This window comes from Triplophysa dalaica, chromosome 9 (assembly GCF_015846415.1).
Source record: "Triplophysa dalaica isolate WHDGS20190420 chromosome 9, ASM1584641v1, whole genome shotgun sequence".
Lineage (NCBI taxonomy): Eukaryota > Metazoa > Chordata > Actinopteri > Cypriniformes > Nemacheilidae > Triplophysa > Triplophysa dalaica.
Window position 1 is genome coordinate 22,889,311 of NC_079550.1, and position 27,884 is coordinate 22,917,194.

Consider the following 27,884-nt stretch of genomic DNA (forward strand, 5'->3'; position numbering starts at 1 on the left):
AATATTCATTTTAAGATTCATGTGAGTAGATCACATTAGCTCATCCTTCAGATATTTTTTCTTTTGATAGTTTTCTGGAAACAGTGATGTGTGTGTGAGGTGACTTCACAAAAGTGAAATAAATAAATTCACATGAATCAGTTAGTGATCATATGAACTCCTTGAATCTCCTGATCTATAGAACTGAACGTGGCCTCTCCGTCCCAGAACTATTTTCTGCATTTACTGTTATTAAGTCTGACTTTCTGTTTAAATGTGAAGCGTTGTTAGAGATAGTGATTTTTTATTAAAGCACATTTCATTTAAACCATACAAACAACATAGTGCTTCTTCAGTCCTTTCTTGAATGTGCAGGTCTGTGAAGATTCGAACTTCTCCCAAAACAACATCTAATAACAAAGATGCACAACAATAATAAAAACAGTCTAGTTTTACTTCAATTATTTTACAATTTCTTATAGTTAGTTGCCTAATTAGTTTAGGTAATTAATAACTATTGAAATATAATATTTAGAGTTATAATGAAATTGCTATCTCAGTAAATATTAAAATACTGTCCAAGTGCATCACACAATGTATTATTACTAAACTGTTAAACCTCTTTAGTTCTTTCTTGACTGTCTGTGCAGGTCTGTGGAGATCAGAACTTCTCCTAAAACAACATCTAATAATAAAGATGCACCATATTAATAAAAACAGTATAGGGTTTAGTTTTACTTCAGTCATTAAAGATCTTGTGATTGTAACCTAACACACAGACAACACTTAAGACTTTAAACAGTTAATGAATAAGTGCTTCATACTGTCCATGTCCAAGTCAAACACTTTAAGTGACTTTTATTATGTATTATTACTATACTGTTATTTCTTTGTGTATTTATTTATTATTAAAGAAACATATCTTAAGACCTTTCTCGTCTGTCCTTGTCTCCTTTCCAGTGATTGTAGACCTTGTCCAGATGTATAGACCGTGTAGTCTGGATTCTCATAAGATGATCCAGAAGTGCGGTCTGCAGGCGGTTGTGTGAATTTGTCTTTGATTTATGAGACTAAATCCATGTTAACAGTCTGCACAGACGCTAGAAATGTCGCGCAAATGTCAATCAAGTATGTGAGCTCAGTGAAATCCTGACTTTATAGTGTCCAGGTTAACATCTCGCCAAATGTCTGCACGTCCCCCATCAGAGCCCCCATCTTTCGTTGATCCTTGATGTTGAACTTAAAATCCTTGTACTGCTGACAAAAACGTGACTGAATATGTCGGACAATTTAACCGGTTTACCAGCACCATCGCTTGTGTCTGTTTGAACTATTTCATTCAGACATTCTTCTTTGAAAGTCAAACAAACATTTATTTTGTGATGTGTCAGAGGAGACGTTTCTTCTTTTAATTTCTTCATTGCTGTGTCTCGAGTGGATGACGCCATCTGTGTGGTCTCAAACTACACTGCGCTGGAGTCTTAAAGGGAACATTGCTTCAGGCCGAAATGTTTTGAATCCGTCATTGCAGCTTTCAGGAATGACTGTGTATTTCATTCTGGTGCATTTGACAGACACTTTCATCTCAAATGTGATTGTTTAGTGTGATCAGCTCTGTTTTAAAATGATGATTTAGAATGACAGATGATCTGTCTTACATCTGATCTCATACAAAAACAATGTTTAACAGAAGCAGAAGTGTTGCTGAAATGATGGAGTTTTATCTTTTGTTCATCACTGTGTGAATCAGTCAGTTAAGAGTTTTATTTCTGTATACAGTCACTAAAGCTCAGGTTTTATCAGCTGGCAATTTTCAATACACATTTGTGATCCATGTGAAAAGCTATTAAATCAATATTTGTAATAAACTATTTCTACATAAACCCACCATGCTAAAAATAATATTACATCAATTCTAGTGGTTTCCCTTTAAATACCACCATGAACCACATTTCTTTGTAAATCTTTTCTATTGATTCACATCTGAATCTCTTGTGTTTTGGGCAGGTTCTATTATTTTTTCTTAAGGAACAACTACATAATGTAAAGAATATCTTGTGAAAGTATAAACTATAGATTTTGATTTAGTTTGACTAAAGCCGTGTCAAAGACTTACAGTAAATCATATTGAAATAAAAGGTTTAAATCAAACTCTGATGCTCGTCACTAATAACTATTTTTCACACACTTATGAGTGTAAGTTTAATTTATTATTGACATTAATAGATAACTATAATAATAAACATTTGTGCAGTTTTATCAAGCACCTGTTCTATAGACTACTGGCAGTGTCTCAGACTGACTTTCACAGGCTTGTAAGGAGTTCTCATCTTTTATACAACAATGTTCATAAATGTTTTAGATGAGAAGTTATCTCTCCATTTCTCCATCGTGTATTGATTTAACACACAAACTAACATTTGTGAAGTCGACTAGTTAGATACAATTTAATATGCCAACAATCACAATATGACTTACAGTTATGTTCATGATAACAAATATTCTTGATTTATTAAAGACTGCGCTTCATTGGTTTTAAAAGTGGGATGAGTTATAGGCAGAAAGTTTAATACACCAGCGAACAGTGTGTGAAATTGTGACCCCGGACCACTATCATGAGGAATGAAGACCCCCGTATATCATCACATGAGCCTCGTCGGGCTCATCATCTGTAACACCTGCTGCAGCTGCACGAAGCGTCAGTATCTTCAGGGGCGTCTTATGATAACACAACATTAACTGACCTCTCTTTGTGAGGCCTTTACAGGTGTCTTACCAAAGTGGATGTTGTCTCACAGGTTTCAGGGAATGTTTTGTTGCAAAAAGTTTCCTTTAAAGAGCTCTGTCGATAAATTCTTTATGGTTTGTAAAACCAACTGGTATTAAGCCAATGACATCGTGCCTAATGAATGATTGACATGACAGTCCTGTGGACTTGAACCAATAGACCAGAGTTATTTAGTTCCACCAACAGCACACACTGAACTGAACTGCGGTGTGAAGAGAGAACTTATGAGCACACACATCTCTCGTTCTTCAGTCCAGAGTCCACAACAGTATTCAGATCACAAGAATATTGATCTATCAAAGTTTGGTTTTGACCAAGTAAAAATACAAACGAGTCCAAGACCATAAAAAAACAGATTTGAGTATTACAGCACTAGTGTTTAAAGGTGTGTGTGTGTGATGTTCAGTATCATCTGATGGACAATAAGAAGACGACACTATAGTGACATCACAGACACACAATCAACACACACTGAAGACACAATAACACCTCACACTGATGAGACCTTTCTGATGAGCTGAAGATGTATTTGAAGAGATTTGATCACACCATCATTCCACATCTGACTCCAGAAATGAATGATTACTTTCCACTTCACCCTCAGTAATCGTCTAAATGTCTCGTCTCTTCAAGTAAAGAGGGAATTGGAGCGACTAAAGCAGAGAAAGGCGGCTTTTATTTAAATAACAAAATATAAACACAACTGTGTGAAAATAAATGAATCAGGTAACAAAATAAGACACAAAGGACCTCAGCTCTGCTCAGATGATTCACTTCAGTCTCATCAGTCTTCATCTTGTTCTTCTTCTTGTTCGTGTTCTTCTTCTTGTTCTTCTTCTTCTTCATAGTTAGTTTTATGGAGGATAACAACCATCATTTATTAGGTACATAGCGCCACCTATTGTATGCAGCATGAATCACATCTCACTGAATCTTCTGGAGAAACTGTCTGAATCCTATAATATACTCCTGTATCCTTCACATATTCACCACAGCATCCTGTACATCTTTTCTCCTGTTGATCCCAAAACAGCCTCAAGGATCCATTTTCTTCCTGTCTGACTGATCTTCTGCTTTAATCTAATCCTCTCTTCTCTAAACTTCATTTTCTGTGATTTTACATTCATCAGATTTACTTTTAGCACAGAAACAATGTTTTCTTAAACCCTGTGTGGTCAAATCTCAGTCTGGTTAAAACTGACTCCTCCTTCTATTCCTTCATTCACACCCTGTGCATTGATTCATTTCTCTATACTATAATATTTCCTTCCACTATTATCCATGTCCCATCTGTCCTGACATTTCTTCATCATTTCTTTTATAATTATTGCCTTATAGCTTCTCCTTTACCAAAGGGAATATTGATAACATCATTCGTCCTGGTTGATGTTTTTGCTATTTTGTCTTCTTCCTCATTCTCTTTTATATTTACATGAGCAGAATCTCACATCTATCTGAAGCCTCTGCAATCTTAATCAATTTTGATGGATTTCTATCATTAAATCTTCTCTATTATATTTAATATATTGAATAGTGTAAAGTGCTGCTAAAGAGTCAACACAACACACCTCTCCATCTGGTTTTACTTCCTCCACCACTGCAGAGCTACAATAATCTCCATCATCTCTGACAACACATCAGATCATATTTTCTATACTTGCATTCAATGTCAGTGTGTATATTCCTGTCTGCCCTATTTTCTTCACCTTTGGATCCATGTGTATAAATATCTAAATAACTGTCAGACTTTCCTTCTATGTAATGACTCGCCATGTGTCCTTTAGTTTTATTATATTTAAATCCACATCAGTTTTTGGAAACAACCCAACAGTGATATTACTAACATAAGTAGGAGTGTTAAAACAGATTCTGTCTGATCTATATTCCTCTGATTTGATCTTTGTTACCCATCCAAAGCCATGACCTTGACCAGAGTTCTACTCCCATCATTCTTTAATAACACTATTGGGCTTTTCATCACGTCAGCGACACCAGTATGTGAGCATGAGTTTATCAACTGTGAAACTTCAGACTCACATTCCTCAATATCATCCTTCATTACAGTTTAATCTGATGATTCACAACATATTTCTTCACATTGTTGCCCGTCAGCTTTTGGAAAATCTCACTTCTCATGCCGAGGCCTTTCTTGGATATCAATTTCAACATTTATAGAGCATATTATTGGAAACTGGTCGCTCTCAAAACTTGAACTGTCTTTAATATAATTCCCTCACAAGAATTTTCCAGATTATTAGAAACTAAAGTAAGATCAATACAAGACCACGTGTCAGAAAGCATGTCAATTCTTCTACCATTTCCATTATTTAGAAAAACTGACTAACATCCATCAACTCTTGAATGTGTTTTGAGTAAATGTGCAACAAAACATTAGTGTTTCTATAATAAAGGCTTTAGAGATAATTGTTGAGTAGAGCAGAATGTGTTCAGCACTTCAGTCACAATAGAGACGCTGTGGACTTATATGAGGTTTTACAGTTTACAGGTTTGGTCACAAGTCTTTTAATACTTTTATTGGTTAAATATCAGACCTGAGAGGTGACTGAGAGCTATTATTTATTATTAAAAAGATGATTTATTCACAGAAAACTAAAATGAAGTTCAGTGAGATTTAAGTGTTTCAGCTGCTGTGAGGATGTTTGTGATCTGATGTTTACAGTGTTTCACCAGCAGAGGGCGACATAGACCGTGTGATGATGAGAGCGTTTGATAAAAGACATTAATCACACAAATAGATTCAGTGAAGTATTAACTATAGGATTTAAATCTGTATCTGATCACAATATAGATGATAAACTTAATATTTCAGTTATTATAGTTGATAAGTGTGTAAGTTTTCAATACTATTATTCAGACCTCTGAACTTTACTGAAAACACCGGAAAGAGCGTTTTGTTAAAGTGAAAGTAAAAACACATTTCAGGATGCGCTTGTTTCATGAACTGTTAAGAGACGAAGTAAGTATAATAATTCATAATTTATTATGTAGAGAATCATGAGCGAAGTTTTTATTTCATAAACAAACATCATTAGTGTTGAAAAGAAGAGTTGTGTTTTAAATCTGCGTTCAGAATTGTTTCATAGTTTTGTTATCGGCCACGCGTCGAGATAACGGTCTCATTAGACTGAATGTATTTGTTTTTGTTTTTTTTACATGTTTAATAATGTATTTAATATTAATTGTATTTAATAATGCATAATGTTTAATTATGTATTTGTTGAATACTTTTTGCGACATTCTAACGATATTTTTTAGTTTAATGTTTAATGTTATAATTCTGTCAACTTCCGGCCTGAAATTACATTACTAGAGATTTTGTAAAGTTGCTTCTGAGTGTTTTTATTTATACTTCACTTTTTTATTACATGTGTTTTTCCTCTTATTTATTTATTTGTCTATTTTATTGTTGTTTCATATATAAACTAAATTATTTACTCACTCTCATGTCATTCTAAACGTAGAAGTCTAGTTGTTTTAGCGACACTTTAAAAGAGTTCATTGTCATGACATGTTTTCTTGTCATACTCAGACTTTGACAGTAAAGTTATAAAGAATATTGTTTAAATGGATTATAATTGACTTTTTCTGCCGGTGAGACGATCGAATTCTTGGTCTTGTAAACTTTATTTAAAGGGACGCAAAGCAAACAAACATGTTGATCTTGTGCAGACTGACCTCAAGTTATCCTCATGAAATATTCAAATGTGAAATATGTGCTAAAGTACTCACTTATACTCATTTTTATTTATTATACATATGTGACTGATTTAATATATCATACAGCTATCACATTCCCTTACACAGTCTGTAAATAGCACATTATAACTTGTACAGTATATATATATCACATGCACACAATATATCATCAGCTGCTCATATTTATTTTCACTGTTTTGTTACCTGTGTCTTGTCTCTTGTCACTTTCAGCTGTACGTGCACTGGCAGCTTCTGTCACTATAACACAAATTCCTCGTGTGTAGAAAACATTTGATAATAAAGCCCCTTCTGATGCTGATGTATGTTCTCTGCGTTATTATGGGAAACTTTATATCAGCTATTTGATAGTAAATGTATATACTTCAGTATTTCCCATGTGGGGAATTGTGGACAGAATTGTCTCATATGGTCATCTTGCAATATACTTACGCTGCTACCAAGACAACTCTCACTATTGTTAATGTCATGTGTAGTGTTTCTTACAGTGATCATATAGTTGTGTCATCATGGTAAAGAGTGAGACAGTAAACACAACAGTTTAGCCACAGCAGCAGAGATCATTCAGGAATGAGATAAACCGAGACGACGGTTAAATGATGTTTTATTGGGAATAATGAATGACAGAGATTGACAGAGCTGACACAAGCATCAAAAGATGTTTGTGAAACTCTCTATTTATATGCGGGATGTAGTTTATTTATTCAGAATAATGAAACAATTCTGATCCCACACTTGTAGATCTGAGTCAGACTTCTCTCATCTTGTGTGAGACTTTGAGCTTTGTAACTTAAAGATCTGTACACATGCACCAACAGCTTTATGACACACAGAAGAGGAAGAAAAACATGAAACTCTATCAGATGACACTTTAAAATGTGTTGTTACAGAGAGACATTTACAATGAAGAGGAGATCAGACTCATGAAGAGTGACGCGTCTATGGATCCTTCAATAGATTTTAAAGGCGCAGACATGAAACCTCACTTCAGGTAATCCATTTCTGTATAAATATATTAATAATGTTACATTCTGTTCTTTATGATGTTTATTTATTTATTTCAAGGATGTTTAATGTCCTTCACTTCGTCTCATGTGGTTCTTTGTATCGTATTAAAATCACTTGACTAAAATTGTGGCTTGAATTGCTCTGATGGTAGAAGAGTTGCTTGTTTTTTCACGATCCTCATCAGTCCCTCCAGGATTTTTCAATTTGTTGTAGATTTTAACTCAAAATCGGACAAATTCTGCAATATTTGTGGCAGTTTCAGAAATTCTCTCAGTTTTCCACAGATTTTAATTTTCACTAAGACTTGTGACATGATGTCAAACTGAGATCAGTGATGCTCGAAATGCCAGATCTGATCTACTTTGAGTGTCTGGAGAGATTGTGTATCTGTGTTGATTTTCAATACATGACCAGTGTAATGTCACACAGAAACACTTTAGTACGCTTTCATTGATCCAGTCAGTCAAATCTCAATGAATTTGACTCATTTGATGCCCCTCTTTTCAAAAGAACCCTTTGCAGAAACTATAAGAACTCATCAGAGATGAAAGATTACAGGAAATTTCGACTTAAGAACAAATTCTGTTACATTGATCAAATTTTGCTCATCTACAAGTCAAAGTACTGATGTTAAAGACCTTTAGTGAAAGTACTCAGAGAATATCAGATGATATTTAAAGTGACCTGTTTGTCAGGTATGGTGACACATACCCAAAATGTGACGTCTGCATGTAACCCATCAGAGAAAAGTGAACACACACACATTAAGTCATGAACACACACACATTAAGTCATGAACACACACACATTAAGTCATTTACATTTACATTTAGTCATTTGGCAGACGCTTTGGATAAAAGCGACGTACAGTGCACTACAGGGATAATCCCCCTGGAGTAACATGGAGTAAAGTGTCTTGCTCAAGGACACACTGGTGGTGGCTGCTGGGATCAAACCAGCAACCTTTTGATTTACCAGTTCAGTGGTTTAACCCACTAGACCACCACCTACAAGTCATGAACACACACACATTAAGTCATGAACACACACATATTAAGTCATGAACACACACACATTAAGTCATGAACACACACACATTAAGTCATGAACACACACACATTAAGTCATGAACACACGTACACCCGGAGCAGTGGGCAGATATCACTGCAGTGCTCAGGGAGCTTCAAGCTTCTGTTCACGAGTCTGACTCTCTAACCATCATTCCACAACTGCCCATCTAAAAGTGACACTTCACCCAAACATTTTAATCTGTCATCATTTACTCACACTCGAGTTGTTACACATCTGTATACATTTCTTTATTTGGCTGAACACAGAGAAAGATATTTGGATGAATGTTCTGGGACCCCATTGACTCCCAAAGTAGGAATAAATGCGTGATCATTTTTTTGTTTAGTTTAATGTTGGACAGCAATCAGTTCTGGGCCACTTTTGACTATCTTTGTCATTTTTTCTACTATGGGAGTCAATGAGGTCCAAGAACATTCGTCCAAATATCTTTCTCTGTGTTCAGCCAAACAAAGACATTTCTACAGGTTATGAACAACTGGAGAGTGAGTCATTCATGACAGAATCTTCTTATTTGGGTGAACTGTCCCTTTAATGAATGATCAATTATCATGATATCAATTCAAAGATTAATATAGAAAATACTTTCATCAAAACATGTTTTATCTTATGATTTCCCATATAGAATATCTTAGATTTGTAAAGAACTTTTTCTTCATCTGTTAGTCATTTTTCAGTCATTAGTCATTCAGTTATTTTTATTTCTTCACTTTATTACGCACTACTATGTATGTTGCTAGGATGACAAGTCGTAAGTTGCATTTTAGGGTGATCTGCTCGTCAATGTTAAAAATAATTGGGATGGCCAATCAACAAAATGAAGGCGTGAGGTACTGTCCAATCAAATCAAAGAAGGCCTGAGGTACTGTCCAATCAAATCAAAGAAGGCGGGCTTTAATGTTAACAGAATAGCCTTCAAGAAACACACAAGTTTTGTATCTAAACTGGACTCCAGACAGCACTTAAAATTATGATATTAGTGACCATAAGTATTAATGTGACAGTGATATTTGTGCAGAGATTGAAACTGCTGACAATATAAACACACATGTTATGATTGTAAAACACACATGACTTTAATGTGTTGGTATCACGTCATATGTTGTGTTGACAAGATGTTGAACATGAAAGTTGAAGCGAGTGAAAAGATCAATAAAGAATTCCTACATTTCAGCATCAGGACAATAATGAAGAAGATTTAATGGACTGGAGATGTTGCAGATCTGCCTGAAAGAGAAAGTGTGTCTATATTGTCTTAATCCACAGTGAAGAGAATCATTTGAGTGGCCAAAGATTCTTCACAGATCACAGATGAAAAATGTCAGAAATCAGTTGAATCTTAGTGTCAGAAATAAAGGAAAACTGCACCTCCATCAGCACAAGTTGTTTGAGACACTGTTCAAAAAACAAATCTTCTGCTCTTATGCAAAAATAGACTCCACCATACTAATCTGCCATACTGGAACCTCAACCAGGACTAGGTTATATACAGTGCTCGAATTGAAGGGGGGATGAGGGGGTTCTGGGATCCCCATAAGGCATTAGGGAGCCCCCATAAGAGGTAAAAATAGACTTAGGGGATCTCTCTGATATTTTTATATGAGTAGAAATGATAATGACAAATATGAATAAATTCATGCTATGGATATTGTAAATATTCTGAATTGATTAATTACAATAATTTATATTAAGTTTGTTTATTTGCTAGTTGTTATGTCGCTTTATATTTGAAACGCCCGCCCCAAAAACGCCTATTCTTTTATGTAGGCGTGTTTTTAAATAAGTAGTATATAAAGTAGTAAATGGTTCTCAAAATATATTCTGAAATATTGTGTGCATTTTGTATAAATTGTATATTGCGAGACTGACCCCCACCAAAAAAAGGTCTTATTGGGGGGATTGAAGGATTGGTTCAATTCGATCACTGGTTATATGGCCATATGAAATGAAAAAGAGTTTTTTGGCTTCAATAACACAAGCCACGTTTGGTGCACACAGAGATAAAAAAGTGCTCCATGTCCACAGTTCAATTTATCACCAGATCTTCATTGTTGTGTACCAACTTTATACCAGAGGTCCAAGACGTGTTGTTCAGATACATGACGTCATGTTTTATATCAAATAAAAACATCTAAACCTGACCTGCTCTGATAGAAATATTATAATGGGCCGTGGTTAGATCTTCCATCAGCACATGGAAGATTCAAAACAAACATCCAAATCATCCAAAAATGAGTCACTGAACACAGAATCAAGATGTTGTCATAGTCATAGTCATCCCAGTTCACTGATCTGAACACTATAGAACATGAGTGAGATGAACTGAAGAAGAGAGAGAACCAACATTTGAAGGATCTGAAGAGATTCTGTATGGAGGAATGGACTCAGATGATATGAGATGCGGAGTGGAGATGGTAGTCTAGTGGGTTAAACCACTGAACTGGTAAATCAAAGGTTGCTGGTTTGATCCCAGCAGCCACCACCAGTGTGTCCTTGAGCAAGACACTTTACTCCATGTTGCTCCAGGGGGATTGGCCCTGTAATAAGTGCACTGTAAGTCACTTTGGATAAAAGCGTCTGCCAAATGACTAAATGTAAATGTAAATGACATGTATTCTTAAACCTCATCAGGCATAAAAGACTCAGAGCTGGATTAAATACTAGGGGCTCAAGAATTGTGGCCAACATGTATTGGAGGATAAAAAACAACAATATGATATTCCCCCACTTCAAATGTGTTACTTCACTGAAATGTTGGAATTGTGAAGATTTTCTAAAATAAAAGATCAAAAGGAGAATCAATGCAGATTTATTTTACAGCCTTCTGCGCACATATTTACAGAGAGTTACAATATTTCTGCTCATAACTGAATGACTATAGTTTGACATTTTATTTGATCATTTATTTAGTAACATAGATGAGAAATTGTTTAACAAATTTGAACTTCATTTTCAATGATGTTCACAAAGAGACACATTCATAAAATGTCATTTATAAACTCAGAAAGACTCTACAGGATGAAATATAATCAATATGTCTGTGGAAACACTTATTTAAATTGACAATTTTTGCATTGTAAATATGAAAAGATAACACATGTTTTTATTTGTTGGAATACAGTAATGAAGTGTAATGTGTTGTGTGTTATAGATCAGTTGATCAGATGAGATCAGATCCAGAGTTCAGCTGTGTGTCTATGAAGAGTGATGCGTCTATGGGTCAGCCATTCAACTTTAAGAGTGGAGATACAAGACCTGATGTCAGGTAGAAAATAGCTTTAAATGTGATTATAGTTTGACATTTGATTTATTTGGTAAAAGAGATGAGAAATTGTTCTTGTGATGATTTTATTTTATTTATATTCATTATTATACACGCTCACACAGAAAGAGCATGAACATGAATTCCCTCATACGTGACTAATGTACGTCACATGACTAATGTATGTCACATGACTAATGTGTGTCACATGACTAATGTATGTCACATGACTAAACCAGAAAACAGGTTGTAAGAGAAAGTGTTAGCAGCTGTATGAACTAACAGTGATATCTGTGGAGTTTTGAGCTAATCAGCAAACCAAACGAGTTTTTATCATTTTATTCTCTTTTATTATTCAAATGTTAGTAAGAAGACGATCAGTTTCAGTTTTCAGTTCAGTTATCAATCTGGACATGTGATGGACATCAACTCTGTTCATTTGAAATCATGTTGAGTAAAACAGCTCTATGTGTAGTGAAGCACATACAAAAGATCTGAACCGCTTTCTGCATGTGACATTCGGCCTAAAGTCTATTAACACACAGATCAGAATTATGATTTATTCATAAGTTACTTTCACAACAGTGTAAAAACTGTAGAGTTATTAAAGTAATGAGAATAATCCACTAATATCAAAGTGTCTGATTCTTGCTTTTCTATCGTCCTGATCAGACCACTCGTAACAGAACCCATCTGTCAGAAGATGAAGTTTGATCCGTTTGAGAATCAACCACAACACTTCAATGAAGACATGAGTCCTGCTTTCAGGTAAATCACAAGATGAAAGAGTTCCCAGCATGCATCACTCAATGAAATAGTTCATCCAGAAATAAAAACACTGTCATAACTTACTCACCCTCATGTGATCACAAAATGTTTATTCTGTCCTTTAGCTGAATTGTTATAAACATATACGTCACTTTATAGGTCCTTACATCAGTGTTTTAGTGCCGTGTTAAAAATATAAAAACAATCATATTACAAGATTAAAGAAAGTGAAAATGATGAAGGAACATGTTGGTTCTCATGTGTCTCTATTATGGCTTATGTGATTCTATGATGGATGTGTTTGTTTTCTGGTTCTTCAACAAGACAAAACCTTTATAAGAAGATATAATGACGACTGTTTAATATAAAATTATTAATTTGTGTTTAACTGAAGAAATTATGAACATCTAAGATGAAATGAGAAAGAATAAACTATCAGACATTTATCATTTATGTGTGAACAATTCTCTTAAACAAATTATAAATAAAAGTCATTTATAAACTCTACAGAACAACACTGGTCCAGAAGCACTTTCTGTTTAGTATTAAAAACTGATACAGGAAGTGCTTCTGGACCAGTGTTATTTTGTTGACATATGGGATAGTGGTCTGTAGATATGTGTTTTGTGTCTTATGATACAAAAACATAAAAGCTTGTTTGCTCCAGACCTTCACTTCTCTTACTTTTCTAACTGTAATAATCTGTTAATTTACAGTCATGAGTCTAAACCTCCTGAAGTCCTCAACACATTCAGATCAAATCTGAGGAAGAAGTTTGAGTGTTTGTGTGAAGGAACATCAGATGAGAGAAACCCAACACTGCTGAATGAGATCTACACAGAGCTCTACATCACAGAGAGTGAAAGTGGAGAGATCAGTAATGAACATGAGGTGAGACAGATTGAGACACAATCCAGGAGAACAGCAACAGAGGACACACCAATCAAATGCAATGACATCTTTAAAGCTTTACCTGCACAAGACAAACCCATCAGAAGTGTGCTGACAAAGGGAGTCGCTGGCATTGGAAAAACAGTCTCTCTGAAGGGAAAGAGAATCAGGACGTCCACCTCATATTTCCACTTCCTTTCAGAGAGATCAATCTGATGAAGAACCAAACACTCAGTCTTTTACATCTTCTTCATCTTTTCTTCCCAGAGACAAAAGAAATGGAAATCTCCAGCGGTGAATATAAAGTGTTGTTCATCTTTGATGGTTTGGATGAGTGTCGTGTGTCTCTGGATTTTCACAGCAGTGTGAGGTTGTGTGATGTCAGTGAATCAGCCTCAGTGGACGTGATCCTGACAAACCTCATGAAGGGGAATCTGCTTCCCTCTGCTCTCATCTGGATCACCTCCAGACCAGCAGCAGCTGATCTCATCCCCTCTGAGTGTGTTGATCGAGTCACAGAGGTACGAGGCTTCACTGACAAACAGAAGGAGGAATACTTCAGCAAGAGAATCAGTGATGAGAGTCTGAACAACAGAATCATCTCACACCTGAAGTCATCCAGGAGCCTCTACATCATGTGTCACATCCCAGTGTTCTGCTGGATTTCAGCCACTGTTCTAGAGAGAATGTTGAGTGAAGCAGAGAGTGAAGGAGAGATCCCCAAGACTCTCACTCAAATGTACACACACTTCCTGATCATTCAGACAAACATCAAACATCAGAAGGACTATGAGAAGAAAGTGAAGAATGATGAAGACATGATCTTCAAACTGGCCAAACTGTCTTTTGAGCAGCTTGTGAAAGGGAACCTGATCTTCTATGATGAGGACCTGAGAGAGTGTGGCATTGATGTAGCAGAAGCATCAGTGTACTCAGGATTGTGCACTCAGATCTTCAGAGAGGAGTTTGGCTTGTATCAGGGGAAAGTTTACTGCTTTGTTCATCTGAGCGTTCAGGAACATCTCGCAGCTCTTTATGCTCACATCTCCATCACAAACAACAAGAGAAATGTGTTTAATAAAACTAGAAAATCACCTCAAGTAAAGACGTCAATATCTGAGCTGCATCAGAGAGCTGTAGATGAGTCTCTACGGAGTAAAAATGGACATCTGGATCTTTTTCTTCGTTTTCTTCTGGGTTTGTCTCTGGAGTCTAATCAAAATCTTCTAGGAGGTTTGATGACACAGACAGTAAGAAGCTCTCACAGCAATGAGAAAACAGTCGAGTATATCAAAGAGAATATCAGCAGCACTGGCTCTACAGAGAAATACATCAATCTGTTTCACTGTCTGAATGAACTGGGTGATGGTTCACTAGTGGAGGAAATCCAACATCATCTGAAATCTGGAAGATTAAGTCAAACCAAACTGTCTTCATCTCAGTGGTCAGCTGTAGCTTTTGTGTTGTTGACATCAGAACACGAGCTGAATGAGTTTAAACTCTATGAATATGTGAAAACAGGAAACAAAGCTGAAGTTCAGAAGGTTATCAAGTATCTGCTGCCTGTGATTCGTGAATCCAGATCAGTTCAGTAAGTGTGAACCGTCTCTTCACTATTTAAACATTATTCATAAAGAAAAGTCTCACAAATCTTCAGTACTGCAGTTGTCAAACAGAGTTTAGTGTTCGTTTACATTTACTTTATACATTTAGCAGACGCTTTTATCCAAAGCGACTTACAAAGAGTTCAGGGAGCAATAAACGATATGTCATACAGGAGCAATAATACAGTAGGGGCAATACAAAATTACTGGTTTCAACAAAAGCTAGACCACTACCTTTTGAGAGAAAAGGTTAGTTTTATTATTATACTTTTTTTCATTTGTCTGTCAAGTATTCACAGAAGAGATGGTGTTACGTCTCTCGTTATTTAGATGTTAATTGGTCAAGGAATTTTATTAGACATAACACAAAATTAACATAGTTGTACGTGTGTGTAATGGTAGTAATGGAAAGGCAAAGGTAAAAGACAAACTACCAGCCAGCAATTCAGTTTGAAGGATTTAATTTCATTATAGATCGTAAGATAAAGTAATAGAATGATAACGTGGATATATACAATATATGTACAAAGTAAAGAAGATAATGATAATAATAATCTTCAATCAATAAACAATCTGGTGGAGAGGAGGGAGTACAAGAGTGGTGCTTAAATCAAAGAACAAAAAATACCCAAAAGTAAGCTAACTTATGTTAAGGATCTAACTGACTAACAACAGAAAATGTAAAAAGAAACATCTTCAGCGTACAAGACGCTATAACTAAGTTAAGCTCACTAATAAAACTAAACATACATAATTAGCACCACTCCTACTTCTGGTGTGTCTTATACATGGTTACATAATCTACGTGCATAAATGCATAAAAACACACACACACGCAACTATACATGCAAACACAATTACACAGAACAGCGTTTGTAACAGATGGGTTTTAAGTAGTTTTTTTAATGTTGAGAGAGATGTGGTTGAACGGACAGAGATAGGAAGAATGTTTCACCAGGAAGGAGTTGTGAATGAGAATGAGTGGGAAAGCGATTTACTGCTCTTATGGGAAGGCAATGCAAGATGCCGCTGGTTTGCTGAATGCAGGGATCTTGATGGGGTGTAGCATGACCGTGTTGTGTCATGGTTCCACTACCATGTCATGTTTTATTCTTGTCTCAAGTGGAGCCATGGCATTGCCTGATTGTTTCATGTGGGAGAGAGACAGTTTTGGCACTTATTTGCCGCCATACTCTCTCTCTAGTCTGCGTCATTGTTCCCTACCCTCCTGTTCCCTAGTTTGTGTTAATTAGCTTTCCTTGATTGTTAACCCCTATCACCTGGTCCCTATTGATTATCCTTTGTCTGTTTCCCCCCATATATACCTCTCATGTTTCATTGTCTAGTGCTCGTTCATTGTATGAAGTCCCTCGTCTGTTTGCTGATTGTAGTTTGCCGTACCTGTATGGTTTCCCTCGTCGTGTGGCTTTGTGGATGTTCCCTGTTCCTGGTTCATGTTCCCCTGTCTTAGTAAGTTTAGTCATTGTTGTTCTAGTGTTTTGTTTTATAGTTTAGTTAGTTCGTGTCCTTGTTTAAGATTATTGATTTACTCCTGTCCTGTTTTACCCCATTGTGGGTTTTGTTTTGCTGTTTTGTAGTGTTATGTTTGTTAAATAAATCCTTGTTTAAAAACCCTTCACCTCCTGTCTTCCTGCCTCTGCCTGCAATTGGGTTCTAACCTTGTCTAACCGTGACAGAATGAACGAGCCCAGATTGAACCCAGCAGGCATGGAGGCGAGACGCGCAAGTCAGGCACGTCGCCTGTGTACTGTTCGTCAGGGATACGGCGACGTGCTTGGCTTCGTGGATCGCTTCTTTGAGACTGCAGGGGAGATGGTCCATGATGAGCAGGAACAGATGGTCCTGTTCAATGGTGGCCTCAACCATCCTCTGACGCGGGAGGAGATGCAGATGCTGAGACCGCTGGGCTTCACCGAACTGATCAGGTACGCCATGAATCGGCCGGAGCCCAGGGTCTCAGTCGAGTCCTGCTCTCCTTCTCCGCTGGCCGCCATCCCCGAGGGTCATTCCCTAGAAATCGGGGTCATGGGCCTCTCCCCATCCTCTGCAGTCTCTTCACCACCACCATCTGGTCTCCGTGGCAAACGGGGGAGAAGAAATTCTTCGGGGTCTTCCTCTGAGGCCTCCAACCCCGAACCAGCAGAGCCCTTCACCTCCTTCCTTCAGCCGACCACCAGACGGGTGGGTCGGCTGAAAAAGAAGAGGCAGCGGAGGGCAGCTGGGAGTCCTGTGGTCCCGAGTCCGGTGGTCCCGAGTCCGGTGGTCCCGAGTCCGGTGGTCCCGAGTCCGGTGGTCCCGAGTCCGGTGGTCCCGAGTCCGGTGGTCCCGAGTCCGGTGGTCCCGAGTCCGGTGGTCCCGAGTCCGGTGGTCCCGAGTCCGGTGGTCCCGAGTCCGGTGGTCCCGAGTCCGGTGGTCCCGAGTCCTGTGGTCCCGAGTCCTGTGGTGTCAAACCCCAAATATTTTTTGGGGGGGCGCTGTGGGAAGGTGACGGTCCGTCCGGCACCGAGCCCGGCCCAGCCGCCGCCGGAGGTCGCTGCCCAGCCGCCGCCGGAGGTCGCTGCCCAGCCGCCGCCGGAGGTCGCTGCCCAGCCGCCGTCGGAGGTCGCTGCCCAGCCGCCGTCGGAGGTCGCTGCCCAGCCGCCGTCGGAGGTCGCTGCCCAGCCGCCGTCGGAGAGCGCTGCCCAGCCGCCGTCGGAGAGCGCTGCCCAGCCGCCGTCGGAGAGCGCTGCCCAGCCGCCGTCGGAGAGCGCTGCCCAGCCGCCGTCGGAGAGCGCTGCCCAGCCGCCGTCGGAGAGCGCTGCCCAGCCGCCGTCGGAGAGCGCTGCCCAGCCGCCGTCGGAGAGCGCTGCCCAGCCGCCGTCGGAGAGCGCTGCCCAGCCGCCGTCGGAGAGCGCTGCCCAGCCGCCGTCGGAGAGCGCTGCCCAGCCGCCGTCGGAGAGCGCTGCCCAGCCGCCGTCGGAGAGCGCTGCCCAGCCGCCGTCGGAGAGCGCTGCCCAGCCGCCGTCGGAGAGCGCTGCCCAGCCGCCGTCGGAGAGCGCTGCCCAGCCGCCGTCGGAGAGCGCTGCCCAGCCGCCGTCGGAGAGCGCTGCCCAGCCGCCGTCGGAGAGCGCTGCCCAGCCGCCGTCGGAGAGCGCTGCCCAGCCGCCGTCGGAGAGCGCTGCCCAGCCGCCGTCGGAGAGCGCTGCCCAGCCGCCGTCAGAGAGCGCTGCCCAGCCGCCGTCAGAGAGCGCTGCCCAGCCGCCGTCAGAGAGCGCTGCCCAGCCGCCGTCAGAGAGCGCTGCCCAGCCGCCGTCAGAGAGCGCTGCCCAGCCGCCGTCAGAGAGCGCTGCCCAGCCGCCGTCAGGTCCGGCTGCCCAGCCGCCGTCAGGTCCGGCTGCCCAGCCGCCGTCAGGTCCGGCTGCCCAGCCGCCGTCAGGTCCGGCTGCCCAGCCGCCGTCAGGTCCGGCTGCCCAGCCGCCGTCAGGTCCGGCTGCCCAGCCGCCGTCAGGTCCGGCTGCCCAGCCGCCGTCAGGTCCGGCTGCCCAGCCGCCGTCAGGTCCGGCTGCCCAGCCGCCGTCAGGTCCGGCTGCCCAGCCGCCGTCAGGTCCGGCTGCCCAGTCGCCGTCAGGTCCGGCTGCCCAGCCGATCTTCCAACCCTGGTCCAGCCCGGCATTCCAGCCGTGGTCCAGCCGCCGTCAGAGAGCGCTGCCCAGCCGCCGTCAGAGAGCGTCAGAGAGCGCTGCCCAGCCGCCGTCAGAGAGCGTCAGAGAGCGCTGCCCAGCCGCCGTCAGAGAGCGCTGCCCAGCCGCCGTCAGAGAGCGCTGCCCAGCCGCCGTCAGAGAGCGCTGCCCAGCCGCCGTCAGAGAGCGCTGCCCAGCCGCCGTCAGAGAGCGCTGCCCAGCCGCCGTCAGAGAGCGCTGCCCAGCCGCCGTCAGAGAGCGCTGCCCAGCCGCCGTCAGAGAGCGCTGCCCAGCCGCCGTCAGAGAGCGCTGCCCAGCCGCCGTCAGGTCCGGCTGCCCAGCCGCCGTCAGGTCCGGCTGCCCAGCCGCCGTCAGGTCCGGCTGCCCAGCCGCCGTCAGGTCCGGCTGCCCAGCCGCCGTCAGGTCCGGCTGCCCAGCCGCCGTCAGGTCCGGCTGCCCAGCCGCCGTCAGGTCCGGCTGCCCAGCCGCCGTCAGGTCCGGCTGCCCAGCCGCCGTCAGGTCCGGCTGCCCAGCCGCCGTCAGGTCCGGCTGCCCAGCCGCCGTCAGGTCCGGCTGCCCAGCCGCCGTCAGGTCCGGCTGCCCAGCCGCCGTCAGGTCCGGCTGCCCAGCCGATCTTCCAACCCTGGTCCAGCCCGGCATTCCAGCCGTGGTCCAGCCGCCGTCAGAGAGCGCTGCCCAGCCGCCGTCAGAGAGCGTCAGAGAGCGCTGCCCAGCCGCCGTCAGAGAGCGTCAGAGAGCGCTGCCCAGCCGCCGTCAGAGAGCGCTGCCCAGCCGCCGTCAGGTCCGGCTGCCCAGCCGCCGTCAGGTCCGGCTGCCCAGCCGCCGTCAGGTCCGGCTGCCCAGCCGCCGTCAGGTCCGGCTGCCCAGCCGATCTTCCAACCCTGGTCCAGCCCGGCATTCCAGCCGTGGTCCAGCCCTACAGTCCTGCAGGGGACTAGGACAGTTCCCCCCAGGACTACCCCTGTCAAGTCCCCTGGGGCTCCGCGCCCTGGCGCGTCCCCAAGGGCTGGAACTTTCCCACCCAGCCCTCCCCCTTCTGGACTTCCCAAGTTCCCTCGTTTGCCCCCACCCCCCCTCCCTTGTTTGTTATTTTTATTATCCCATCCCAACCCATGCATAATTTTGTCCTCTATGCCCCTGATCATGTTCACCTTGTCTGTCTGGTTTTTGTCCTTGTCTAAGTCAGTCTTGTCTTGTTAGTGACCCCTTGATGAACACCTGGAGGTGTTCATTAAAGGGGGGGCTTATGTCATGGTTCCACTACCATGTCATGTTTTATTCTTGTCTCAAGTGGAGCCATGGCATTGCCTGATTGTTTCATGTGGGAGAGAGACAGTTTTGGCACTTATTTGCCGCCATACTCTCTCTCTAGTCTGCGTCATTGTTCCCTACCCTCCTGTTCCCTAGTTTGTGTTAATTAGCTTTCCTTGATTGTTAACCCCTATCACCTGGTCCCTATTGATTATCCTTTGTCTGTTTCCCCCCATATATACCTCTCATGTTTCATTGTCTAGTGCTCGTTCATTGTATGAAGTCCCTCGTCTGTTTGCTGATTGTAGTTTGCCGTACCTGTATGGTTTCCCTCGTCGTGTGGCTTTGTGGATGTTCCCTGTTCCTGGTTCATGTTCCCCTGTCTTAGTAAGTTTAGTCATTGTTGTTCTAGTGTTTTGTTTTATAGTTTAGTTAGTTCGTGTCCTTGTTTAAGATTATTGATTTACTCCTGTCCTGTTTTACCCCATTGTGGGTTTTGTTTTGCTGTTTTGTAGTGTTATGTTTGTTAAATAAATCCTTGTTTAAAAACCCTTCACCTCCTGTCTTCCTGCCTCTGCCTGCAATTGGGTTCTAACCATGAGTAATCATAACAGTGTTGTCTTTGCAATGTAATCATTGAGGGACAGCTGTTCATCAAATATGACTTCTAGGTTCCTGGCTGTTTTGAAAGGAGTGACTGTGGTATTGCTAAGATGGATGTTGAGATCGTGTTGCACCGTGGGGTGAGCCGGAAACATGAGTAGTTCTGTCTTGGCAAGGTTCAGCTGGAGGTGATGCCCTTTCATCCAAGCTGAGATGTCCTCGAGGCAGGCTGTAATGCGAGCTGCTACAGTGGTCCAAGCACCGATCCCTGAGGGACCCCACTGATCATGTGGTGAGCAGTGGGCAGCGAGCCCCTCCATGACACCCTGAAGTATCTGCCAGAAGGGGTAGGATTTGAACCAGCGGAGAGGAGAGCCTGATATTCCTAGCGATGACAGGGTTTCTGGCAATAGTACCTGGTGATTGACAGTGTCAAACGCTGCAGATAGGTCTAGCAGAATCAGGATCGAGGATGCTTCTGTGACAGATAGCAGTGCAGTCTCAGTGGAGTGGTTTGTTTTGAAGCCAGACTGCTTGTCATCCAGTAGTTTGTTCTGGGATAGATAGGAAGACACCTGGTTGAACGCTGCCCTTTCTAGTGTTTTTGCAATAAATGGGAGGATAGAGACAGGTCTGTAACTGTCGGGAGTAGAGGGGTCCTATGAGGGTTTCTTCAGGAGGAGTGTGACCTGTGCCTGTTTGAATGTGGATGGAAAAGTGGGGGTGAGCTGTGAGGTGTTGATGATGTGTGTGAGTGCTGGTGTGAGTGTGCTGGATATGGCCTGAAGGAGATCAGAGGGGATTGTGTCAAGGGGACAGGTGGTGGGGTGAGTGACGTCTGGTGAATTCAGTGTCCGTCAGTGGGGTGAAAGATGAGAGTTCAATGGTTGAAGCGAGGGAGGTGTGTACCGAGGTCTGAGGTGCTGAGAACTGTTTACTGATGGATGATGTTTTCTCAGTGAAAAATACAGCGAAGTATTCTGCAGTCAAAGATGAAGTGAGAGGGGGAGGAGGGTTTTCCAAAGGTCTTCAGGGATTTCAGGGTTTTCCTCAAGACTTTTTTTCATTTCTCCCCAGGTTGTGTGATTGTAATATGACAGATGAAGGTTGTGTTTCTCGGAGTTCAGCCTTGAGATCAAACCCCTCACACCTGAGACATCTGGATCTGTCTGATAATAATGTAGGAGATTCAGGACTGAAGCTGATCTCTACTGTACTGGAGAATCCTCACTGTAAACTGAAGACACTGAAGTAAGATCATCTCTCTGATAGTCACATATGTACTGAGGCTTAGTAAATCATTATCTACAGCCGTGGAAAATGAGATACCATTTCAAAACTGTTTTCAGTTTTTATAGGTAGATGTTTAAGTAAAATTAAAATGTTGGTTTTCCATATTGACTAGTTCATCAAAACAAGTTTATATTTCATGTTTAAACAACATATTAATAATGTTTTTTAGTAATTTAATGATGAGAATAAAATCTATATAAAAGAAAACGATGATTTCATCGTTGTCATTTATTTAACATGTTTATTTAATAATGTCATTCCTGCTGAAGTGAGAGACTGAAGTGTGTGTTATTGTTCTCTACAGGTTGAGTCAGTGTAAGATCACAGATGAAGGTTGTTTTGCTCTGACTTCACATCACACTCTAGGAGATTCAGAAGTGAAGCTGATCTGTGATGTACTGGAGAATCCTCACTGTAAACTGGACACACTGGAGTAAGATCATCTCTCTGATAGTCACACACACTGATCACACAACATTCATTCATGTTTATCAGTGTGTACTTTTAATACATTAATAAATAATACTGTAAACACTCCATTAAATTCAGTTGTTTGGCTAGAAATCAAGGGCCAGATAGAGATGATAGAGACTGGGTCAGCTCATGTTTAAAACACTTTGACCTGTCAATGTTCCTCATTCCTGGTGAATGGACATCAGGGTCAGAGGTGCCCAAGACTTACTGATGAACATGTGGAGTGAAGCCGAGCTTGTCTGATCAGATCAGATGTGAAGAGCGTCTGGAGTTTAAAGTGATGAAAATCTGTATCACATTTCTTTAATATCAGGTGGATGATCGGTTGGTCGGAGGCAGTGTTTATGTTCTGGATAATGTTATGCTTTGAGATCATAATTCTTGTTTTAATGATGTGTGAGTTCATATGTCACTTACTTTAAAGCAGCAATAAAAAACAGCGTTCATGAATACTGAAGTCAAGTACTGCGTGTGCACATTCAGAGCGTGATGTGTTGAGCACTAGAGAAAGAGTGAGATTAAAGGAGTAGTTCAGCTTCAACATCAACATTCTGTCATCATTTACTCACACTCTTGTCATTTCAGACCTGTATGACTTTCTTTCTTCTGCAGAAAACAAAAGAAGATATTTTGAAGAATGTTGTTAACAGCCCCACATTCACTTTCATTAGTTACTATTAGTGGTGGGCATAGATTGATTTAGATTAAAATGGCTCATTTGAATTCTGCCGAAGGCATTCAGAATATGTGTGCTACCCAAATAATGACTAAAAGTAAGTCTTTGAGAACGGGTTTCTCAAGCCAGGTGGTGCATTAGACCAGGGGCTCATCTCCTGTTTCCAAAATGCATCACAAACTGCTTGAGAAAGCTGTTCTACTATGATAATTGGTGATGAAAATTAAATTATGTTCAATAAGATGAACTTGTGTTTACTTCCGCATTAGCTAAGGGATGATTTGCGTTTAGGTGGTACTTGAGACTGGAAGAGCTCCTATAGTACATTTACATTTAGTCATTTAGCAGACGCTTTTATCCAAAGCGACTTACAAAGAGTGAGGGAGCAACAAGCGATATGTCATACAGGAGCCATAATACATTATATCTCAATACAAAGTTACTGGTTTCAACTAAAGCTAGACCACTACCTGTTGAGAGAAAGTGTTTTTTTTAAACCAATTCCGCATTGCACAAGGTGCAAACAACCTTAGTCTTGTCGACGTTTCTAATGGGAAGCTTCTTAAAAATTAATATTCCCTGAATCAAACCCGGCGGCTTCATAGCTGCATCCATGTTAGAGCGTCACGTTTGATGCGGTAATTTCACAGTAACGTTATGTTGTGTTCAGACCAAACGTGAATGGCGTGTCAAGCACGAGTGATTTATATGTTAATGCAAAGAGCCAATAGACCTACTTGCTGCGCGAATCGCGCGAATGAAGCCCTGGTTATGAGATGATGAGGCGGCTTCTGCTTCCGCGAATGACGCAAGTTGAAAAATCTTGTTCTCGCCCCGTACAGTGCAGTTAAGCTGGTATACATCCGCGCTAAAATATCAAGGTGAAAGTCATCATAGCTTGCGTAGTATAGACCCAGCTCCCAACCCAACTTTGAGAATAGATTAACGGCGACATTTTTTTTATCGCCAATAAGAGTCTCACTGCGCCGTTAACGGCCCACCACTAGTTACTATAGAGGTGAATGAGGAGCTGTGCTTTTGTTTTACCAACATTCTTCAAAATATCTTCATTTATGTTCTACAGAAGAAAGAAAGTCATATGAAAGTCTTCAGAATGTTGATGTTGAAGGTGAACTACTCCTTTAATATTGTAGCCGATCTCTGTGTCTCTGTCAGCTCGTGTCTCTCGGGGTGCAGCGGTGCTCGTGCGTGTGAACACACAGCAGACAGGGAGTGATGTTACTGGAGAAGTTATTTAGTGTTTTCCTGATGAATACTTTCAGTTCAAAAGGATAAATCCATATAGACTTGATTTTTAAAGCCGCAATCCACAGCTCTGATAAGGAACATTCAGACTTAAAGCTTAAAGCCGTTCGACTCTCAAACATAATCATCCTCACAAGTACTTTTGTGTTATGATATCATGCTGTTTTTTGTTTCTACTTCAATGTTTCAATGTAAAGACCTTTTTCCTTAAAGGGACATATCACTCCAAAATATGATAATTTCTGTTCATTCAAATCCATTCTAACATCATTTATTTACGCTTGTTGTTGGAAACCTCTATATGACTAAGAAAATGTTTCGAGAAATGTCTCCGCGGTTTTGTGTCCATATAATGAAAGTCAATAGGGTTCAATGTTGTTTGCTTACCAGCATTCTTTCAAATATCTTCTTCTAAGCTCTGGAGAAGTAATCAGACAGGTTTAAAATGACATGAGGGTGAGGAAAAGTTAGTACAGCACAAGACTAATGCAATTTCTGAAAAATGCAAAATATCGCCTACGTAATGTTATCGGCAAAATTTCAGGAAATATAACATTCTGCTGAAGTGAGAGACTGAAGTGTGTGTTATTGTTCTCTACAGGTTGAGTCAGTGTAAGATCACAGATGAAGGTTGTGTTGCTCTGACTTCAGCTCTGAGATCAAACCCCTCACACCTGAGACATCTGGATCTGTCTGATAATAATGTAGGAGATTCAGGAGTGAAGCTGATCTCTACTGTACTGGAGAATCCTCACTGTAAACTGGAGACACTGACGTAAGATTTAATAAAACATTCTCTTTCAACACATGACTAATAAATCTTAGAAATATTTCTTATTTCAGTCCTCAAGGACGTCTAGTCAGTGTTGTCACGTTAGTGACTTTGTTTCTAGATTTTGTGTCTTATTGTAAAAGCATGTAGTGATAAATCTGGTGAGTTTGTATACATGTTAAGCACAAGAGCAGGAGCACATTACTGTGTTCAGTGAGCGACAGGAAGAAGCAGCGCATTCACTTCAGACCGCACTGACACGTCAATGACATGTGTACATACACAACTGTGTTTCAATAACTCATCACTTACTGTCCTTGTTTGAGCCTTTTTCATTTTAAACATTTATGACGGTCTGGACATATGAACATTGGTGTAGTTGGGGCCATATGCACGCATACGGCGCTTCTAGTCATTTAGCAGACGCTTTTATCCAAAGCGACTTATGTAGAGTTAGGGAGCAACAAGCGATATGTCATACAGGAGCCATAATACATTAGGGGCCAATACAAACTTACTAGTTTCAACAAAAGCTAGACCACTACCTGTTGAGAGAAAGGGTTATTTTTTTTTTATGTCTATCAGATATTCACAGAAGAGATGGGTTTTGAGTAGTTTTTTTAATGTTGTGAGAGATGTGGTTGACCGGACAGAGTTGGGAAGGATGTTCCACCAGGAAGGAGTTGTGAAGCGGAATGAGCAGGAAAGCGATTAACTGTCCTTATGAGAAGGCAATACAAGACGCCGCTGGTTTGCTGAACGCAGGGATCTTAATGGGGTGAAGGGTCGTAGGAGGGTGTGAAAGTAACCCGGTGCAGATCCAGTGATAGTCCTGTAGGCAAGAATTAGTGACTTGAAATCTGATGCGGGCTTCGACGGGCAGCCAGTGGAGAAAGATGAAAAGGGGAGTCACGTGAGCCCTTTTGGGCTGTTGGAAGACGAGGCCTGCTGTTGCGTTCTGGACCAGCTGGAGCGGTTTGATAGCCTTTGCAGGAGGACCAGCAAGGAGAGCATTTCAGTTGTCCTACCTTGAGATTACCAGGGCCTGGACAAGGAGTTGTGCCACATGCTCCGTGAGATAAGGTCTAACCCTTCTAATGTTGAATAAGGCGTATCGGCATGACCGTGTTGTCTTTGCAATGTGATCATTGAAGGACAGCTGTTCATCAAATATGACTCAGAGGTTCCTGGCTGTTTTGGAAGGGGTGATTGTGGTATTGCCAAGATGGATGTTGAGAGGTAGGGTGCGCCGGAAACACAAGTAGTTCAGTCTTGGCAGGGTTCAGCTGGATGCCCTTTCATCCAAGCTGAGATGTCCTCGAGGCAAGCTGAAATGCGAGCTCCTACAGTGGCATCGTCTGGTCGAAACAAGATGTAGATCTGGGTGTCATCAGCATAACAGTGATACGAGAAGCCATGAGCCTGTATAATGGGTCCCAAGGATGTCATGTAGATGGAAAAAAGAAGCTGTCCAAGTACTGATCCCTAAGGGACCCCAGTGATCAAGTGGTGATAAGTGGACAGCGAGCCCCTCCATGACACCTTGAAGGATCTGTTGGAGAGGTAGGATTCGAACCAGCGGAGAGGAGAGCCTGAGATTCCTAATGATGACAGGGTTGCTAGTAGTATCTGGTGATTGAAAGTGTCAAACGCTGTAGACAGGTCTAGCAGAATCAGGATCGAGGATTCAGATTCCGCCTTGGCTAGCCGCAGTGCTTTTGTGACCGATAGCAGTGCAGTCTCAGTGGAGTGGTTTGTTTTGAAGCCAGACTGCTTATCATCCAGTAGTTTGTTCTGGCATAGGTAGGAAGACACCTGGTTGAACGCTGCCCTTTCTAGTGTTTTTGCAATAAATGGGTGGAGAGAGACAGGTCTGTAACTGTCGGGAGTAGAGGGGTGAGTGCAGGTGTGAGTGTGCTGGATATGGCCTGAAGGAGATCGGAGGGTATTGGGTCAAGGGGACAGGTGGTGGGGTGGCTGGAGAGAAGACTGGTTACTTCAGTGTCTGTCATTGGGGTGAAAGAGGAGAGTTCGATGGTGGAAGTGTGTGAGGTGTGTACCAAGGTCTAAGGTACTGAGAATTGTTGCTGATTGATGATGTTTTCTCAGTGAAAAACACAGCGAAGTCTTCGGCAGTCAAAGATGAAGTGGGAGGGGGGCAAAGAAGAGAGTTAAATATCTTGAAAAGCTGTCGAGTGTTATGTCACCTTGGTGGTATAGAAAGAAATTTAAGCTATGGTAACACTAGCAGAGAAAGAGGAGAGTAATGACTGGTAGTCCCCTAGGTCAGCATTTAAAATAATGTAGTCTGTTTTTACCACAAACTTAACTTCATACATTGATATCTTCCCCTCAAATTAATAACAAGTTTTGACACAGAGATCGCAGTGATGACAAAGTTACATCTCTGTAAAATCTTGCATATGTTTTTATGTATTCTTGTATATGTGATGCGTTACAAAGATATGATGCTTCGTAAAAAAAATATTGTATTGTGGTACAGGCATAGACCTGTTTTTTCCATCCTTATTTTTTTCCAATTCTATAACTTCATATTCAAAGCATAAGTGAAGAATAATGCATAAATATTTAACTGAAATGATTGTCATATATTAGTAGAAAAAAATCTAACAAACACACTGACCCCTGTCTTTTGGCCATGTGTGGTCGGGGTTATCGTTGTATAGTAGGCCTATAGTACACCACTTTTCTTGTTAGGACTAC

General features: G+C 41.7%; 1 protein-coding gene across 1 annotated transcript in view; it reads left to right on the plus strand.

Annotated features, from left to right (window-relative positions):
- Positions 1-5,577: 5,577 nt before the first annotated feature.
- The window catches only part of LOC130428716 (NACHT, LRR and PYD domains-containing protein 3-like), a 34,064-nt gene continuing 11,757 nt past the window's right edge, over positions 5,578-27,884 (plus strand). The window contains 9 exon segments of the mRNA XM_056756914.1: positions 5,578-5,744; positions 7,393-7,493; positions 11,751-11,864; positions 12,534-12,629; positions 13,346-13,668; positions 13,671-15,111; positions 21,757-21,930; positions 22,277-22,405; positions 24,990-25,163. Of these exon segments, the coding sequence (XP_056612892.1) occupies positions 5,712-5,744; positions 7,393-7,493; positions 11,751-11,864; positions 12,534-12,629; positions 13,346-13,668; positions 13,671-15,111; positions 21,757-21,930; positions 22,277-22,405; positions 24,990-25,163 (2,585 nt within the window). The 5' untranslated portion in view covers positions 5,578-5,711.